At 43.4% G+C, this 14642-nt stretch overlaps 1 protein-coding gene across 7 annotated transcripts in view; it reads left to right on the top strand.

Annotated features, from left to right (window-relative positions):
• usp25 (ubiquitin specific peptidase 25) overlaps positions 1-2894 on the top strand; it is a 28952-nt gene extending 26058 nt beyond the window's left edge. For all 7 annotated transcript variants that reach the window (XM_040180531.2, XM_040180526.2, XM_040180528.2 and 4 more), the window contains 2 exons: positions 262-454; positions 2042-2894. In XM_040180531.2, the coding sequence (XP_040036465.2) occupies positions 262-454; positions 2042-2214 (366 nt within the window). In that variant the 3' untranslated portion in view covers positions 2215-2894. The remainder of the gene's footprint in view (positions 1-261; positions 455-2041) is intronic.
• Positions 2895-14642: the final 11748 nt, after the last annotated feature.

Here is a 14642-nt window from a genome sequence, read left to right on the forward strand (position 1 = left end):
GGGGGGGCGGCCGATTGCTTGGCTCCTCACAGCGTTGTCTAGAGCCAAGGAAGTGGAGAGGAGTTCAGATGTCACGTTGGCCTGCACAGCATCCAGCAGGCGACGTGCTCGTCCTGCACCTGAAGCTCCGCCCACTTTGTTGTTCCTAACTGGACGTGCCCTGTGGGTTGTTCTATTGTTCCTTGATTTAGAGTAATATGGGAATGAATGTATTTCACTTTTGTCTCAGTAACCTCTATGCCCTCCCCCTCCTCCCCACAGAAAGTGAACGAGCAGGCAGCTGCCATGTTTGAGTCAGGGGAGGAGCCGGAGGTGACCACGGGCATCGGCATCATGAACGACCTGGTGGTGCCCTGCATCCCTCTGCTGCTGATCCATGATGCTGAGAGGGACCTGCTGGCAGTGGAGGACATGAGGAACCGCTGGTGCTCCTACCTGGGCCAAGAGATGGAACGTGAGAGAAAGAAAGATTTCTTATTTATTTCTGGAGATTTGAGGTCCTAGGTTACTAGGACATTCCCTTTACCTGCGTCAGAGATGATCAGAATCACGGGTCACGGCTCGGTTAAAAGGGTCCAAAAGGCTCCAAAAGGCTTTGAGGTCGGGCAGAAGGTTCCAGTCGTCCTGGGAAATCTGAAGAGCTAAATGTTGCTTGGATGGTTTCAGAGCTTCAATGAAGCCCTAGTCCCAGAGATTACATGACATGTTTACTTTAAGTTCCCCAATTTACCATTTATATTTAATAAATGGTTTAGGACTCACACATTAACTGTGAGGACACTTTAAGCGCTGGATAATGTACAGTATTTCTCAACAAGTAAGCATGCAAGTATTTGTGCAATTGGTTTACTATATTCTCATGGTCAATTTGTGACCAGTGGTTTACTATATTCTCATCCTCATCTGTTTATACATCAGCCTCCACATATCATCCACCAGAGAAGAAGTATTAGTTATTGATGAATACAAGACTAAACTGTTATACCTGCTAATCCTGTGTTATAAACTAGAGATGCTACAATTACAAGACAAGTCAGCAAACAGTTAATTCATCAGCAAGTCATTTAATGATCATTATAATACGGATTGATGAAATCCAGCGTTCTGATTGGTTGAGAGTGAGTCATGGGAGGTGCTTTATTGAGCGATAATGTACAGTTGCTGTTCACATTGACCCGAGCGTTCCATATCACTGCACACTCAAAGTAACAGGTTAGATTTTGCGCGACCAATAGTTGACATTTTAGCGTTTAGCTCGGTGGCGATCGCCAGAAAAAGACCGGAAACACCACAAATCATCGATTTTGGGCAGTGGGAGCTTGAGAAGCTGGGAGATCTTGCAAGGAGACCCAATGCTGTTTACACGTACGGGGACTACTGAAATGAGACACACAACGTTTGGTGGCTACAACTATTTTGTGCTGAAAGGCAGCTATTTACTTACTATTCATAATTTCGCTGCTGAAACACCTCCACTGTTACATTATTGGATGATAAAGTCCAGCTTCTCGTACCATATTTACTGACTGAGAAGCCAGTGAATTAAATCCAAATTATGTAACGTGCAACACTAAAGTAATTACATGATCATTTATTCTTGATTTCACTTGATATCTTGAACTTGAACCGTTGGTCAGTTGTCGAGTAACAATACGTCAATAAATAGAAGGCCGAACATATGAATTCATTTAAGCTGAAGTTGTTGCCGCCCCACATACAACAAAAGATGTTCTGTCAGATCGCCAGAGAAATCTCTCCGGGAGGCAAGTCTTTCTTTGTAGAATAAAAGGCAGTGAGGAGGATTCCGCTCTTATCTGGTGTTCCAGGATCGCTCTCTCTACAGTTCCTGGCCCGTGTTCAGGAAAGAGCGGAGTATTATTGTTCGCTCCACAATCTGTTTCTGTTATGGAACATGTGACATCACATGGAAAATATTTACCCTGTGATTTCTGCCTTAAGGAATTTACACATTCACCTCTTGTGTGTTGCGAGGCCCATCCAGTTCCTCATCCCTTTGCCTCTGTGTTTCCTCCTCCTGCAGCCAACCTCCAGGAGAAGCTGACTGACTTCCTCCCCAAGCTGCTGGACTGCTCTGCTGAGATCAAGAGCTTCCACGACCCTCCCAAGCTGCCCACCTACTCCACGCTGGAGCTGAGCGAGCGGTTCAGCCGCGTCATGGCCTCCGTGGGCAGGGTGCCCTCCAACGGGAGATGAGCTCCAGAAGGAGGGACATCCGACCCCGGCTGGCATCCATGGAATTCTCTTACCCCATGCCTTCCTTCTAACTCCAGGCGTCTCTCGCTTCTAGCTGTTACTCCTCTGTTGCTCTTCTGCTGCTATAGATTTTACCATTAGAAATATCATTTCATTTTTTATTCCGAAGCAAAACATAACAGGAAAGAGGGCGGACTGTTTGGGAGGGAATCAAGAAAAGTGAGGAGATGTAAAAAAAGAAAACTTAAAAAAAAAAAGAACAAATCGTGGCAATCCTGCAGTGGTTGAAAGCCAAGCACACTCTGCTTCAGCTTTTTATCATTTTTTTAATAAGAAAACACGTTTGAGGGTTTTTCATAGTTCATTATTGTTGTTGTTGCTATTTGATTCAAGCTTCCAGACCGCACTCAAGGCCCTTTCTGAAGCCCCCTTATCTGCGTAAAAAAAGACCCGCTCCCCGCCCGCCTCGCGTTTGGCACAGTATTACCGCGTTTTGTTTTGAAGTGAGGATGAGAGCCTTCCGATGCATCAGAGGGTCTCAGAAGGGTCTCGTGTCCAGAATGAGGGCTTTGAAGTGCTGTGGTAGACGGCCACAGACTTCTTGTGGCTTGTTAATAAATTGAGAGTATAAAGTTTTATTTATGGCCCTTTTAGGCCAAATAAACAAATGTTTTGCCTGATATGGATTCCTCCTTTATTTGCTGTGACATCAATATCATAGGGCGGCACGGTGGCGTGGTGGTTAGCACCGTCCCCTCACAGCAAGAAGGTCCTGGGTTTGACTTTCTGTGTGGAGTCTGCATGTTCTCCCCGTGTCTGCGTGGGTTCTCTCCGGGTTCTCCGGCTTCCTCCCACAGTCCAAAGACATGATCAGGGGATCAGGTTGATTGGGGACTTTAAATTGACTGTAAGTGTATGGATATGAGTGTGAATGGTTGTGTGTCTCTGTGTTAGTCCTGTGATTGGCTGGCGACCAGTCCAGGATGAACCCCGTCTCTCGCCCGAAGTTGGCTGGGATGGACTCCAGCCCCCCGCGACCCTGTGTGCAGGATAAACCGTTTGACAATGGATTGATGGATCAATATCATAAATAGTGTTATTATCGACATTGCAGACGATTTAAAGTGATTTATTACCTTGTTTGTGTGTGGTTTTGAATGTTTTTTTTTAAACATAAATAGCTCGTAAATCAAAATCCTCAGTTTTGAACATGCTGCGCGGTGGTCTTGAGTTTGGCTCCCAGCCACAACTCATGCTGTCGATTGATAAACTATAAGGAAAAGTTGTATTATTGGGGAGGAGGAGCTAGCTTCAGGCACCTCCAACTCACTTCTGAGGGGTCCCGGGATGATGAGGAAAGAACAAAGAAATGAAATTCACCAACACTGACTTTATTTAATATCTGGACTCTGAACAGAATATTTGATTTGTTTAATTTTATATGTCATTCTATATGATTAATGAACTATGAAGACTAGTGGATTGAAACTACAATCCTCTCCTAATCGTGATAAAGTCTTGAGAACCTTGAAGTTGTACTTAAGTACAGTAATTGAGTACATTTACTTTTACAATCTTACTTTTCAAAAGTTTGGAATTAAGGTTCTTAAAAGTTAAGACAGAGTGTACCAGTAACAAAAACAAGCAAAAGATTCCAAACAACAAGCAGTTTGAGTGAAAATGTCTGCACCCGAAATAAGAAATACACAGAAATCCCAAAATGAACACATACTTTTATAGCAGCAAGGCAGCTATACATCTATTTGGGTTCCTGTGGTATAAAGCAAATAAACTGGCATGAGGAAGCCGAGCTGAGTGGAGGAGCTCAACCATAAGGCAGCTTTGGGGTTGTCTCACCTCTCCTTCCTTCGCTCCTGCATCCTGAGCAAACGGATGGGGGCAAACTTTCCCTTCAACGCACCTTCCTCCTCACTGAGACAGCAGCTAATCGGGATCCTTGTCATCAAGTCTGAGCCCCCGGCGACTCGCTGTGACACCTGATGGGCTGACTGAATGTTTGGTCCTGACACCTTACGGCATCATCTGATATAATTGGGAGCGCCATTGGATGTTTCACCCAGGTTTAAAAAAAACAATAATACCAGGCCACGAGTTATTCTCTGAATCGCTGTGTGTGTGTGTGTGTGTGTGTGTGTGTGTGTGAGTCTGAGTTTGCCTTTCTAGAAACGTTGTAGCCCTGTTTGGGAGTGTAAACGTTTATTGGGCATTCATTATTGTTATTGTCGGCATCCCCTAATTTTGCTCATTATTTCTATTGACTTGAGGGGGGGCACGGGGCCAAATGCTGGGATGATTATGGAGTAGAGACCGTGGCAGTTTAATACGAGCCATGATACTGATGGACAGTTAATTAGAGGTTTGAACAGCTTTTCTAACAGCATCCAAATTGAGGAGCCAGAAGATGCAAGGGGAGGACAGCTGAGACAAACGCACAAGTCCTTTTAACGATATATTCATGAGCATCACAATAGCCTGCGCATACAGACATACACCCACTAGGCTCCATTCAATGGGTGCGCGCACTTTCTCGTCTTGCCAGAGACATTTCAATCGAGTCGAGGCGACCTAATAACGAGTAGGAGCAAACACCGTAAACGCAAAACAACGAGCTGCCTGTTAGAAGAACCATTCCATACATCCTGCACGCGGAGAACTTGCGCTGGTTGGAGTCAAGCCGGGTTGCTTTCGTATGAAAGTAAATGTGTCCGTTAGTAAGTTGTACGTAAGCTCCCGCGGTCTACTGCGCATGCGTGGCGACCCGCCGTGATTTGTATACCAGCGGCAGGCTGACGCGACCTGTCGGCGCTGCCTTGGCGATCGACCTGTCGCCCCCCCCGCTGTGTCCCGTTCAATTACCAGCATCGGTAGGTGTCTTGCGCCTCACCACACACATATGGTTTTATTTTGTGTTGTTAAAAGTACATTTGTGTTGAAATAAAGGGGGATTCATCATTTTAATGTAATGCAGTAGAACATCCGGCATTGTTTGCATAGTGCAGTCGAGAAACAAAGTTACTAATTATTTATCCGGCATTCTGAATTTTATGGAAATGGTGGTTATTAGGAAGCACACGCAGCCTCTGGTTTGATAATTTGATGGTTAGCCTTTGCGGGCTTCAGCTAACAAACTCCTTTCAATACGTATAATGACATAACTAATGCCTGCTGAGAGTTGAGTCCTCTGAGAGCGGAGGCAGAGGCGGAGCAACCGCCATTTTAAAGCGAGTGTAGTGCGGCGTCTCAGACATTCGACCAAATTGATACTTAAAGAGTTCTTTTGCACTTTAGTTGCAATTGTACATCCACAACGATGTGTCACTATTCTGACCCACTGCCTCTTGCGTACAGCTTTATTCTAATGAACGTTAACGTGCTGGTCTGCTAGTTAACGGCCGTTCGTTAGCACGCGCTACTGCTTACAGCACACACATGTATGGCGGCAAATCACTGTCAAAATTCCAGAGCGCAAATCAGGTTGATGCGCGTCCGTCGCGAGATATTTGTTGGCTCGCGGAATGTGAACCTCCTCGCTCGCGAGGTTAATCTCTGGTCGCGCTCGAAGGTGTTTTATACGCTCTCGGTGTTGTTTGTCTTTTTGACAGTAAGGGGGCGGAGCCAGTCACCATGGTATCTCTATCTAATTGGTTACAAACCCCGTCTTTGGATTGGGTGGAGGATGCATTCACACAACTATAGAAGCCCATTTCCGCACTAAAGAAAGGGGATAGAAAGTCGAAATTATGAGATAAAACGTTGTCGAAACACAAACACAGACACCTCTCTGTAACCGTAGTGGACCGTAGATGACAACCAGCTACAACCATCATTTACCATCGCATTGCTCATGAATGTTTGATTTACGCGCACGCCTCAACCTGATTTGCGCTCTCGAATTTTGACAGTGATTTGCCTTCATATTATTGGAAGCAAAAAATAATAATGGCGGGCAAGCAAATATTAGTCATCAGACTAACATTTGCTTTGGCTACATTTGATGTGGCTAGCACAAAAGAGCTGGCTCAAATAAGAAAAACCTGCCGTGTTCATTGTCACAGCTACTCAAGGTCAAACCCCGGGCAGACCGAGAGGGAATCCAGAAGCCAATGCATTACGAGGCTTACATAGGAAACAGATTAGTTCGTTTTTTTACCTCAAAATAACTGACAGAATGCGCCAGTACTTAGATTATATACAAATCAAATGTATACTGCTTACGACGGTGTGGGGTATAAAATCAACACAGCATAGGATTTAAAAAATGTGCAGTATTGGTCGAAAAAAAAGATGTTATACACAGCGCTGTGCCATCAGTGTCTGATTTCTTTAACTGTTGGCGGGATGCACCTCGTGGACGTGTATTCAGCAGCAGTGCGGCTACGCTTCAACCACGACTCCTTTGAGCTTTCAAAGCACCAGTGATTGACAGGTGATGAACGGGGGGCGTGTGCCAGGTGGGGTCAAAGCATCCTGGTATGGGGGAAACTGGATTTTTGGGACAATGAAATGGAAAAGCGTACTAAATAAAAAATTCAATATAGGAATTTTTGCTTATTGAATAACTCATCATTGAATCATGCATGTATTACATTCACTAATGTAAATGTATTAAATGACTAAAAGGATTTTTGAATGGATACTCACGTAAAAAAAAAAAATCCATTTGAGAACCACTGCAGTAGATGGGGCTAAGTGGTTTTGTGGTGAGGTCAGCAGAGGCCTACTGCCATCATAGAGACATCATAAGACACCACTTTTCAATTAGATGTCTGTACTTATTCTGGATTTTTAAAGAAGAAAGGGTCAAAACATGGATATGACACATGCATTTTACAAGCAGTGTCGTGTGGTAATACTACGAACATGAGTGCCACCATCCAGCAATAACAATAACCAATAACAGCTGTTAAGTCAGCTGAAAAACCAAAGTCTTCTGAGCCCAAGCTCTACAGAGAAGAGGAGATTAAACTCGAGGAATCGCTGAGGACAGCAAAAAGTAGTGGGAGTCCTATGTGGCGGCACGTCATCTCACTGAGGAATGGAGGCTATTTGCCAAATCTCAAACTGCACCCTTACTCACACAGACTTTGAGGCGCGCTAACTCTGTAAGGCTTTAGTTCTGTCCCATTGTCAAATCATTGAGTGTCCGAGGGCTCTCGGGCCCACGTTCTGGGCCCTTTATGAACCCTTTCTGTAAGTCAGCAAGGGATGCTGATTACGTCATTGCAATGTGAATCCAAAACCAGATAGCAAGTGAACGCATGGATGCGTAAAAAAGGTAAACCAAGACGACGACACACGTGTGTTCAGACTGTCATAATAGAATGTATACATTTAAAACATCACTGAAGACAGAGAAAAAAAACCCACATGAAATCAGACAATATTTATTCATCTATTCATGGATTAAACATTTTTGACCAAAAAAAATAATAAATTTTCTTAAAATGACATCTCATTTTATGAAAGATGTTCAAATCACAGTAAAACATATAAAATAAATACCCTCAATTGTAAATCATTTTGACATTGTCTGGGTGACGTGACATGTGGCAGGAAAGTGCTGTCCCATTCATAGTCACACAATTTAATGGCCTCAAAGAATAACACTCAACCACTTACCAGGTGACGTCAGTTAAGTCCCTGAGGGCTCAGGGTTTAGGGTTTAGGGTTTACGGCGGATTGGGATTGGGCCTAATGTCCAAACCAGAGCCAGACACGGAACTCCCAACGTTTGCATCCAGGAAAGTTGGACTACTGCCACAGTAACAGTTATATTTGTCAGGTTATGACAGGTTGAGTGACTGTGTTGGTGTGCTTGTAATAATAAAATGAAAAATAAATATGATTCGAAGTGATGATATTGTATTGTATGACATCTGGTGACTCCCATACTACTACTTACTGTGTTCTTCTACATCCACGGAGTTAAACATTTACCTCACAGAGAAATGTTTCTGGTTAGGCTGCAGATCGACACATAAGACCAAATATAACAATTCAAATACGATGCTTTTCCATTTATTAAACCACCCGTATCAACAGCTCATCCTTGAATAAATGTTAAGTATATTAATGTACAATGTGTTTTTAATTCCTTGAACACTTAAATGCACTACTTTTACAGTGTGTTAATAATAATTAGAGCCAGTCACGGAGTCCACCATCACAATGTCCCCAGCTTGAGACTGGCACCAGTCATTCACATCAACATTAGCTTGGTGATACTATAACTGGCAGGGTGACATACGCGCTCCCAGCGCTCCACTCATTCTTAAACTGGCAAGCAGCAACAGGCTGCATAGATATGTAGATACTTTAAAGTGCTTTAACTTTGAAATTACACATCAGAAAGTATGAGTGACGAGAATTCTTCCTTTTCACCAGCGAGAAGAAAATATTTTTCATTTGTGTTTTTCTTTATGAACTTATGGAAAAATAATGAAATAATAGGAATGAATATTGCTGTCTCATGTCTATTAGTTCAGAACACCTAAAGCTGATTATTGTGTCACGTATTGTATGCCATACATATTTCATAACATAGTGTGTCATAAAAATGTTATTAAGAAAGGCAAGTACGGTATGCCATAAAAAAATAATTGCATTGTATAATAAAAAAGTCATCTAAAAATGATTTGTATTGTATCCTTATACAATAGATCCTAAAAAAAATCACGATATAGTTATATAATGCTAATTATAATCCCTAAAATCCGTTCTCTTCTGTCTTCATTTGATTTCCGTAAAGTTATTCGTGGTTTTATTTGGTTTCAGCCGGAGCTCTGGTGCAGAACGCTGCTGCCACAAAGACGAAGAAACACAGCCGGCTGGCTGACATTCTACTCTGTCTGGACCAACGTTGCTTCCCAAGGTACCGATCTGCCAGTTACAACTAAACGCCCCGATCACAGCCACACAAATGGCCAGAGCCACAATTACCAGCTGCAATTTGACAGACAAAGTGATCAAGGAGTGAAGTGTGTCACAAGTCTTTGTTTAGGCTTGAAATTGGGTCGAAAGGTGGATATCATTTGATCCAGATGGTCTTATTTGACTGCAAGGATTTTATTCTTCAGAACTGAAATTCCATCCCAATTAGCTACTGACCAGCATAGCAGCGGAGCCTAACTCAAATAACTGAAAATACGCAATACTAGATAGATAGGTAGAGCATCTGGTGATTTGGACCACGTTGAGCGAGGCAGCGACGCCTATGAAGCCGATAGATGATAGAAAAAAAACAGCGCATGGTTTGAACTTTGCAGCTAATACATGTTTACACACTCGTTTCTTCCGCAGCAGTGTTAAATATCTCACCTTTCAAATTTCCCTTTAGAAAAGTGTAAAAGAAATCACTGTGTTGTGGGAGTCCAACCTTGTGCAGCTGCAGTGGGTGAATGGCGCCGAAGCCTCCCAGGGCACGGCCGCCACAAGTTCACGCTGCTGGCAATTTGTAGTTCGCGCTGAGAGGGCCTTCATCACACAGCCTGAACGCGTATTTAACATCTCTGCCCGCGTGGGTCTCCCCCTTGACCTGAATATCAATTAAATTGCACCTCTTTCTGCGTTTGAGAATAGTTGAAAGGGGGTTTCAGAAAGTACTGCCCCATTCGGTTACTGCTCCAAGGCTCTGAGAGCCCCGCCCTCCTTGGGCTGTTTTATTGTTAAATAAAAGTTGTGCAGGGAGACAAATGCCATCTGGGCTTTGTGCCAGGGCTGGTGTCTCACAGCAGCTACCGCCTCCCACCGGGGCTGTGATGAGAAAACTTGGTGGGAGAAAGGATCTGAGGTGAGCGGGGGGGAGAGAGGGGGGGAGACGGACTCTCAAGGTGCCACTTCCATGGTGATGCAGCTGGGCCCGAACAAGATTTCCATCAGCGGTCAAACAAAAGAGGAGGTGGCCGCTTGACTGCCTCATTACTGGAAGCCGGCAGCTGCCATCAAGCTGCTGAGATCGGCTTCTTTGGGAACGTCAGCGAGGGCGACACTCCTCAACCTGGGGTGGTAATGAGGGATGCTGAGCATCTTTTCTCATGGGATTGACTGTATTGGTGCTGTTGGTACGGTTGCTGGGGAATGAGCAGCTCCCTGCTTGCACTTTTCATTATTTTTGAGTTAACCCAAACCTCCAAACTGGACATGCTTTCTGTCACTTGCTTTTGTTTAGTTTTAAACCCATTTCTGAATCAGTCTGCTCAGCGTTGTCAAGGACCTCGAAGACGAGGGGGAGAGAGAGCAGTGAGGTCACCTCATACTCGCCCATCCCTCTCACCACTCCTCGTTCTCTCTAATCACAGACGCTGGGACTCTCGGAGAGTCGGCTCAGAAAAGTTTAAAGAGCCAGCAGTCTCTTTCCACAAAGAGTGGACGGTGTGGTGTTTATTTGAACAGCACGTGTGGAAAAAACCCAGCATGTGTTTGCCGAGATAAGACGGCGACAGGATGAAGCTCTGGCAGTGTGGCCAACCCGGCGACTCGTTAGATTTAGGGACTTGTGAGACCTTCCTAGTGACTTCATTTCTAAAAATGTGTCTAGAAAAGGGAATGGAAACACAATAAATATATTTAAATATACTGTATTTCATTGCCATGTATGCTGCTCGGACTAAATCCCCCTGTAGTGAGTTTCTATGGTTATGTTGACACTCCTGCTCTGAAACTATTTTTATCATCTCCCTTCCTTTTATATATGTGGACTTATCTTTCTGTGTTATTTTCCTTTTTAACTTCTTTTTTCTTTAAATATGCAATGTCCCTGTAGTGGCTTTGGTGGAATTTGACTTTCCCACCTGGAATGGGATGTGTCCTCCCTGGCACGGAAGGAACTGGAGCTGGTGCAGGAGATGGAGCCCCACCAACTTTCTATGGATGCCCCAACTTAAGTTCTGCTGCAGAGAAAATGTGGGTCTAATCTAATGGCAATAGGAATCAGGCACTAGGAATATATTAAGAAATATATGGCGGGGGGGGGGACCAAGTAAACCCTATTGTGTTGTCAACTAGGAATTCAGGCTGAGGTTCCTTTCCAACAGAAATGTCTGTGCATCTTCTGGGTGGACCATGTTCAAACCCTCCCTTGTGGAAACTGCTGCTAGGAGTTGTGCTCAAAAGGCCATTGGCGCCTTTCATGGCAGCAACCAGCAAACCTTCATCACGCTCAACAAGGGCTTTTGTGCTCGGTTGATCCAGGAGCCCCCGAGAACGGCCGACAGGTACTTGTTGGAGGAGACAATGGAGAAGGCCTTTCGTTTGACCTCAAGGAAATCCTGGCAAACAGTTACATGACAGTAACAGTGTATGAGTGTCTTAAAATACTGTCGACAGACAGTATGAAGCTCACTAACTAAACCCCCCACAGTGATCATGGTAAAATAATCAGATTTTTAAAAGAGTATTGTCGGAGCGGAATGCAGGTTTTGTTGCTTTCGTTTATCTTGAGGGAACCAGCGAGGGACATGCAGTTCCTACATTTGATCACATGGTGGCACATTACCAGTAAAATGCATATAAGTCAGTGCCCGCTAATGGGAACAGGTGTAGACATGAGGCAGAGAGTTTTTGACCGTGTTGCAGGTGTCAACGTGTCGTGTCAACGAGGTGGCGTCTAATGTGTGTGGTGCCTGTAACCGACAAACGTAATGCAATGCAAGGAAGGTGACATCGGTTATTGTATGCGGAGCACGGATTCAAGTGACTAAAAGACACACAGCGCACTGGACAGTGAAAATTGTTTATGGCAGAACACGGGTCCGAACATGCCCCCCCCCCCTCCCACGTTCGCCCTAGTGGCTTTAACAGTACATTTAAAATAGTTAGGGCCTCTACAAGTACGATAGGCTGCGTCCTTGTAGCCTTCGGCAGCCTTCTCGGGAGATCTGGACTTGGTCCTGCAACAACCGCATAGGCTGAACTGAAATGGGCTCTGAAATGGGACGGTCTGGCCTACGGGGGGACTTCCTTCTTCTTAAAAGCCAAAAAACTTATAGAGTTCACATAAAGAAGATAAACTTTTTTTTATTTCATTTAATTTAGGAAGATACGCTTCTTCCTCCAGAGCATGATATATTTCAGACTGAGAGAAGAACATTTTCCCGTTATTTTAAATTCAAATTAAATCAGTTAATACTTTTCTAATTTATAATTACCCTCAGCTAAAAGTAATATTGCAGTCTTAAGGCAGAGGGAGAGATCCCATCAATGTTGTCTTAAAAAACAGAAGAGCAAACACATTTATTAAGGACTTTTTTTCTTGCATAGGATACAAGCTATTTTAACTGTAAAATATTACAGACTATGTCCACGCTGCAGTAGCTTAATGTCAATAGACACACATTGTTGTCCTTCAGTTTGATGCTTCCTCCTGACTCTAAATGTAAAGTTGGTTCATAATCACACCACAAAAGGACCAGTGCAAGTTAAGTCTTTTTGTGTATTTGTTCTGTAACGTTACTGACTTGAAGTGATTTTTCATGTTCATAACTTGTCTGCCCGGGTTGACTTTGATCTATTTCTGTTCATAAAATGAAGTATAAACTATCACAGCGTCAACCTCTAAAGTGTGATGGTTAAGTCATTAAAGTGACGAGCTGCCGTTAACAGCGCAGCGGCTCGTTGTGTATTTGTTATAAATGTGTCTTGGTACATTGATATTCATTGGAAGCAGTACATGGACCCAGGGGGGATCAGGTGAGAGTCTGGGTCGGGGGCTGGGATATGCTGGGCCGCAAAGGATAGATCAGGTGTGTCCTCTAAACCGGCTCCTGTTATTACCACAATAGCAAAGTCATCGGCCGGATTCGGCCCGCAGGCCTTGAGTTTGACACCTGCTTTAGAAACAGTAGTTTCTAAAAATCTACATTTGATCAAATATTTTGCAGCCAAATCTTGATAAAGGCATTAAATAGTGCATGCCTATGAGCTATGAGTTTGCACTTAATTATAAGTCCTCCGAGGCATGGTGGTGGGGGGGGGGTGTCAAGGGCTCTTCTGGGGTCACTTGTGTTCTTTCTTATTTTGCAGAATAATACAACCAACGGGACGGTTAGCATAAGCACACCTTTGTGCGCTGATTGCATCTTTTATTCGTTGACGGCAAACATATTTCCAATAAATACAAGTTTATATTTGGACAGCATTCCTTTACTAGAACAAAGTGTTGCTCTTGTCTGCTATAGAGATGAGAATCGGACCACTTTGAAGTAGAGGTGAGTAGAAGTGTCTAAACCACATGCTTTATGAATAAGCAGAAGAAGCCAGTGAAAGCAGTTGATGTCGGCCCAGGGTGCACTTCACCCTTCACCAATGACCACAAACAAGGTCCTGATTGATTCATTGTTAGCCAAGCCAAGAGATCTCAATAGATCTTAAATCAAAAGCAATAACTCTTGTTGGATGTCAATTGGTTTGATAATAGCAGTAGTCTAGGTTAACAGTTTTGACCTTTTTCTTCTTGCATCACTAATGGTTCACATTCATGTACATATTACGCTTGGCCGTGCACAGTACTAGCCGTGACATTTTAGTGAAAAATAAAATGATATGATAATGATATGATAAGAATTTACCCACAATAACCTACATGTACCGGATATCAGAGATCTTTATTTAATTCAAAAAATAAAATCATAATTTATGTTAACTATTTCCCTGGGACTGGTTGAACACATTGAATATTTGGTTTGTATACCTTTTGTTACAAGCACTGACTGAACACATATATGTATTAAATTACAAAAGAGAGGTTAGGCTTAAGTCAAACAGTTTTATTGCTCCTATAAGTACGTATTCAAACAGTTGTCCAGATATTTTCCATCACCAAAACAATATCTTGTTCTGCAACCTCAATCAAAATATGCAGATTTATAAAACCTCTGTGTTATGTAAGCATTTAAGCGTTGCCTCATTAGGCCCACTTGATGGTAGCAGCACAGCTGGGGCCTGGACACCAATGCTACACGTGTGTTGTTCGTCTTCACGACCTTCCTGTAACATAACGAGAAAAGTAAAGTATTTTTTTTATAATCATGCACAATGAGTTTCCTACTTTATTTATATTAGGCACTGCTTATTTGCATGTTTAAACGCTACTGCAATCTACTTTTGGGATTTTAATCTATTTATTACGCTATTTATTTTACTCTTATTGACGTTCTATTTTGCACATTGTACGTGTAATATTTGTTATAAATTCTTCTTTGACGCCTCCCTTTGGGATTGATTGAGTTCTGTCCCATCTCATCTCCAATCAGTGTTCTATTCATAGTGCGCACACACACACACACACACACACACACACACACACTCAGAGGCTGACCTGGGTGTCAAGGTGCAGTGACTCTGAGGGTTGTCTAACTGGGCCTCTTGAAACTCTTGCCTTGCATTCCTGCGCTCGGAGGAGGGGGTTGTTG

Source organism: Gasterosteus aculeatus, chromosome 7 (assembly GCF_964276395.1).
Source record: "Gasterosteus aculeatus chromosome 7, fGasAcu3.hap1.1, whole genome shotgun sequence".
NCBI lineage: Eukaryota > Metazoa > Chordata > Actinopteri > Perciformes > Gasterosteidae > Gasterosteus > Gasterosteus aculeatus.